The sequence below is a fragment of the Staurois parvus genome, unplaced genomic scaffold (genome assembly GCF_062004578.1).
Source record: "Staurois parvus isolate SC_StPar_1 unplaced genomic scaffold, SC_StPar_1.0 ptg000020l, whole genome shotgun sequence".
NCBI lineage: Eukaryota > Metazoa > Chordata > Amphibia > Anura > Ranidae > Staurois > Staurois parvus.
The window spans coordinates 3,494,387-3,500,703 of NW_028317816.1; the positions used below are offsets into that span (position 1 = coordinate 3,494,387).

At 44.6% G+C, this 6,317-nt stretch overlaps 1 protein-coding gene across 1 annotated transcript in view; it reads right to left on the minus strand.

Annotated features, from left to right (window-relative positions):
• Positions 1 to 5,666, minus strand: part of VPS41 (VPS41 subunit of HOPS complex) — a 371,510-nt gene extending 365,844 nt beyond the window's left edge. Inside the window, exon 1 of the mRNA XM_089687103.1 lies at positions 5,560 to 5,666. Within this exon, the coding sequence (XP_089543229.1) occupies positions 5,560 to 5,598 (39 nt within the window). The 5' untranslated portion in view covers positions 5,599 to 5,666. The remainder of the gene's footprint in view (positions 1 to 5,559) is intronic.
• Between the last annotated feature and the right edge of the window lie 651 nt (positions 5,667 to 6,317).

Sequence of the window (6,317 nt, forward strand, 5' to 3'; positions counted from 1 at the left end):
TCATCTGCTTCCTTTTCCAGCTTGAGATAAACCTTTTGCCAATTTGACGACAAGAAAGATACCTGAAGGGGACCCCAGGCTTCTTTGGGCCAGGTCTCCTGCAAAGCATCTGGCTTAAACTTTTAAGAACTCCTCCACACCATCATGAGGTTACATCCTTTTGCAGAAATACAAAAGCTCTAGCCCACCGGTTAACACTGGCAACCACTGGATCATCCATAGTGTAGTTTGGAGCTCACAAAGTCCACAGCAACTTGCACAGATGCAAAAAAGATACACTGTCTCTTTACCACACATAACGCACTGTGTAAACAGGTCTGTCACACATGCCAAGGGCTTCTTAGTACTGAGTACAAACAGCTAATCGCAAGAGAACTTACTTCTCAGCAGGGATCAGCAGACTCCAAGCAGAAGAAGCTCCACTGTTGCCTCCTGGCTATTTGGTCTGCTTATACCTTCAGCCTCCAAGCAGAAGAAGCTCCACTGTTGCCTCCTGGCTATTTGGTCTGCTTATACCCACAGTCGCCAAGCAGAAGAAGCTCCACTGTTGACTCCTGGCTATTTATTCTGCTTATACCCTCAGCCTCCAAGCAGAAGAAGCTCCACTGTTGCCTCCTGGCTATTTGGTCTGCTTATACCCTCAGCCTCCAAGCAGAAGAAGCTCCACTGTTGCCTCCTGGCTATTTATTCTGCTTATACCCTCAGCCTCCAAGCAGAAGAAGCTCCACTGTTGCCTCCTGGCTATTTATTCTGCTTATACCCTCAGCCTCCAAGCAGAAGAAGCTCCACTGTTGCCTCCTGGCTATTTGGTCTGGAGGCAAATAGTGTATTTTTATTAATTTGTGTATTTTTATTTAATTTTATTACTGGTACTTATCGAATGCCGTCAATTCACGCAGCGCTTTACATATATGTTGTACATTCATATCAGTCCCCAACCCTCAAGGAACGTACAATCTAATGTCCCTAATGCACATTTATACATACTAGGGTCAATTTAGACAGGAGCCAATTAACCTACCAGGATGTCTTTAGAGTACGGAGGAAACCGGAGTCTCCGGAGGAACCCAAGCAGGCACAGGGAGAACATGTAAACTCCAGGCAGGTGGTACCGTGATTGGGATTCAAACCAACGACCCTAGTACTGCCAGGTGGAAGTGTCAATGACCACTGTGCTGTCCATAAACACTTTATTAGGCGTCAGCCTTTTCAGGATGCCCGTCTATAAGGACAAACAGAAGTGAACTCTGGGCATGATCTTTATTGCAAATTTACATTGGACCAGCATGGCACAAAGTAAGTATCCATATTTGCATACTGCACCTGAGGGGCCACTAGTCAGTGCTACTTCAGCGATAGGTCCTGCTCATTTTCTATACGAACAGTTTCCCCCCTGCACACTGATCACAGGGGGTTGCATGCTCAGTGCTGCCGCCATTTACAGAATGCCTTTTTTCCACAGACCAAATAGTGGGGAAAAATAATTATTTGAACCCCTGCAGATTTTGTACGTTTGCCCACTTACAAATAAATGAAGGGTCCATAATTTTAATTATAGGTGTATTTTAAATGACAGACAGAATATCAACCAAAAAAATCCAGAAAAAAACATGATACAACTGTTATAAATTGAGTTGCAGTTCAGTGAGTAAAATAACTATTTGATCCCCTACCAACCTCACCATCATGGGCAAAGAGCTGTCAAAGGACATCAGGACAAGATTGTAGACCTGCACAAGGCTTGAGTGGGCTACAAGACCATCAGCAAGAAGCTTGGTGAGAAGGAGACAACTGCTGGAGTAATTATTCACAAATGGAAGAAATACTAAATGACCATTGCCCTCAGTCTGGAGCTCCATACAAGATTTTGCTTCATGGGATAAGGATGATTATGAGAAGAGTGAGGCATCAGTCCAGATCTACACAGGAGGAGCTTGTGAATGATCTCAAGGCAGTTCGGACCACAGTAAATAAACAAACCATTGGTAACAAAATACACCACCATGGATTGAAATCCTGCAGGGCCTGCAAGGTCCCCCTCCTCAAGAAGGCACATGTACAGGCCCATCTGAAATTTGTCAATGAACATCTAAATGATTCAGAGAAGGATTGGGAGAAAGTGCTGTGGTCAGATGAGACCAAAATTGAGCTCTTTGGCATTAACTTGACTTGCCATGTTTGGAGGAAGAAAAATGCTGACTATGACCCTAAGAACATCATTCCTTGAGTCAAGCACAGAGGTGGAAACATTATGTTTTGGGGCAGTTTCTCTGCTAAAGGTACAGACCTACTTTGCCGCATTGATGGGCCAATGGACGGGATCATGTATTGTAAAATCTTGGATGAGAACATTTTTTCCCTCAGCCAGAACACTGAAGATGGGTCATGGATGGGTCTTCCAGTATGACAATGACCCAAAACATACCAGCAAGGCAAGAAAGGAGTGGCTCAAGAAAAAGCACATTAAGGTCATGGAGTGGCCTAGCCAGTCTCCAGACCTTAATCCTATAGAAAATTTATGGAGGGAGCTGAAACTTCGAGTTGCCAAGTGACAGCCAAGAAACCTTAAGGATTTAGAGAGCATCTGTAAAGTAGAGTGGACCAAAATCCCTACTGAGATGTGTGCAAACCTGGTAACCAACTACAAGAAATGTCTTACCTCTGTGCTTGCCAACAAGGGTTTCTCCACCAAGTACCAAGTCATGTTTTAGGGATCAAATACTTATTTCACTCACTGAACTACAATTCAATTGAGAACATTTGTATCGTGTATTTTCTGGATTTTTGGTTGATATTCTGTCTCTATCATTTAAAATATACCTATGATAAAAATTATAGACCCTTCATTTCTTTGTAAATGGACGGACAAACAAACTCTGCAGGGGATCAAATACTTATTTTCCCCACTGCACTTTTTTTTAATGAACACAAAGCATTCTCTAATTGGATGACCTGAAGATCAAGATATCGCAAGACCCATAAAATTGCGGCTATTACTGTAGTAGCACCAACTACTACAATGATTGTCAGCTTCCCAGCTGATCGCTCAGGTATGAGATATGCATACTTACATTGTGCCAAGCTGGACTAATGTAAGTAAGCAATACAGATCATTCCTGGAGTTCAGCTTTAAAGATGAATTCCAGGTATGGATATTTTATACAGTTACATTGGTCCAGCTTGGAACAATATAACTATGTATGTACCATAGTGACCTCACTGCCCCACCTCTCCACCTTGTCCAGCCAGACATTCTCAGAATAGCACCCATGCTGAGCAGCCAACCTCCTGTGTTCAGAATACAGCAGGGCAGTCATTCGGCACGGGACCTGGAAGCAATTTGAGACCAGTGGAGTAGTGGTGTCTACCTCAGCAATTTTCAGCTTCCAGGAGCATCAGCGAGGTATGGCATATACATAGCGACACTGGTCCAAGCTGGGCAAATGTAATTATGTATAAGACATAAGTGCCTAAAATGGTTCTAAAGGGAAAACATTTACCTTAAAGCAGTTGTAAACTTTGGACATGAAATATGAACAAGCATATCCCCCTATAGTGTATACTTGTCTCTATCCATTGTACTGAGTGTCATTTCTGTCTGCTGCCTCATTCCTCTGCTATCTGCAGGAGTCACTTTTGAGGGGTTTCCCTGACACCAAGAGAAAAAAGGTGACATGGGAGGGAACTCCAGCATACAGCCTGTGTTTGACAGCCTCCACTCTGTTCCTGTGTGCATTGTGAAGTGGGGTGTGTCTCTTCCCTCTAATCAGCTCTCACTGAGCTTTCTGAAAGCTCAGACAAGCTTGATAAATTCTGGACTTTGAATGGATGTAAAGAAAAGAGTGCAGATAAAAAGGTACAAGTTATGTAGACGGATTTGCCTCATCTCTGTGTATCACCTGAGGCCAGCCACTTCACTGTGTTATGGAAATATCTGGTTTAGACACTGAAAATAAAAGTTAACTCTGCAAATGCAGGAGATTTACAGGACACAATCACTGTGTTTAAAGCATCTGTTCTGACAAAATGTATTACTACATTCTATTTTATACAGAAGATAAGAAAGAGGATTATATGAGATGTTATTAAAAACTAGCAAATAGAAATAATGTCACATTTCATATGTCAACAGCTATTCCTAACCGTTGCAAAACTAAAACCCTGGGATGTGAGGCTTAGAGAGCGAGAGAGAAAGTTTTGTCTGTTTGTTGGGTGAAAGATTCAGGCACAATTCAACATTGCAAGCAAGATGGAGACTCTTGTGCTTAAATGAACATTACGATAGTCCAGGTCAACTGGGTGTTTGTAAGGGTTTACAACCACTTTAATGCATTCTCTACATTAAAGTAAAAAATGTCCTAGTATTTGTATCGCTGCTCACTTCCCTTTTATACTTGCTTGAATCTGGGCTGGATCTAGCCTGTCTGAAGTGGGGTGCAGTAAAAAAATGTCAGGGAGCAGAGTACAGGGGTCTGCAAGATGGAGGACAGGGGGTGGCAGGGCAGTGTAAAGGGGTCAGCAGTATAGAGGACAGGGAATCAGTAACGCAGGGCTCAGCAGGACGGAGGGCAGGGGCTCAGCAGGACGGAGGACACCCCTCCCCAGCACCCCCCTAGATCCAGCCATGACCTGAATCCTCACTTGATCCAGTGCTGTGCCAGTCTGCAGCAGCACTCTCTTCTCTCTCACAGGACAGAGAGGCAGCAAGAGGAGCCATTGACTGTCGATTATTTTTTACTTATTTCAGGTACTTATATATTGCCGTCAATTTACGCAGCGCTTTACATATATAATTCACATCAGTCCCTAACCCTCCAGTGGCGTACAATCTAAGGTCTCTATCTCACATTCATACATACACATACTAGGGCCAATTTAGACAGGTTCCAATTAACCTACCAGCATGTCTTTGGAGTGTGGGAGGAAACCAGAGTACCTAGAGGAAACCCATGCAGGCACAGGGAGAACATGCAAACTCCAGGCAGGAGGTGCCGTGGCTGGGATTTGAACCAACGACCCTAGTACTGCCAGGTGGAAGTGCTAACCATTTAGCCTCTGTGCTGCCCACGATTATATCCTCTGAAGTGAGAGTTTGGGGGGAGAACCAAGACGCGCTGTGTGTCTTACAGACACACACAGCCCAGCTCACGATTGAGCCCACATGTCTGCCCCCAGGAAGCAGATTCCTATGGCAACACCGTGAGAAGCTTGGAGAGCTGGTGGGAGACCCCAAGAGTCCGGGACCGCTCTTTGCTATACCATTGAGGAGTGGGGGCAGAGGGGTATGGTTCCAGAGGACGAACTGCTGGAGATATGCATTTGTATGGACACACATAAGCTTCTCCTGCATCATATCACATATAAAAAATAAACTCCCGTGTATTTATTGCCTGAGCTCAATCTAATGAACAGGAGGGAGTCAGCTATCTGTAGACATCTGCTACTAATACAGCCAGAACTCTATACCAGCGAAGGGGACAAACACAAGTCTATACCATTCGTCTCTGCACAGGGGCACTGGTCCAGTAAGCAATACATAGGAGGACATCAGCTTCTAACCTGCTCTGCAGATCCAGAAAATCCCTGCATTTCAGCCATGATACGGAAGGAGTCAATCACATGACCTACACCGAACTACACTACCCGGCATGCTCAGTCTGATATCCAGTCAAAATGGTGTAACTTTATTGATTCTCTTTCTAAGAAACACATTGTAACGAGTAAAGGGAAAGAGGAAGCGAGGCACCAACCAATGAGCGCATTTACACACATAGCTCCATCCACCGCAGCTGGCTGCAGTCTGTTTGTATGGGGCCAGTATGGTAGCAGTGTATATCCCATAGATAAACAGGGGTAGAAGTAACAGGGAGGTGTCAGTCTTCTCTGTACAAACTTACCATGCGAAAACAGTCCTTGCTGAGCTGTATATACAACACACAATGCTATGTACCTGCATTTGTTTGGAAGTCAGGACACTTCTGTTATTTGAGGTACTTTTGGGGTTCATGCACACTGGGCTTTAGTGCCGTTCACGCTAGAACATGGTGCAAGAAACCTGCGTTTCCCGTTCTGCGTTTCCACGTGCACTGGGTGTGCGATCATCTGCTGCGGGTGTCAGTTTATTCATGACACCCCAAATGCAGATTGGAAACACAGTGCTTTGCCTGCCCAGGGGCATGTGGCAGTGGTGTATTTAGGTTTCATTCTGCCCTAGGCAACACAAAAATTGGCTCCCTCACACACATGGAGAGACACTGACCAACACCCCCTCCCCCCATGAAGAGAGCCTGACATTGACCAACAACACCACAGACCCC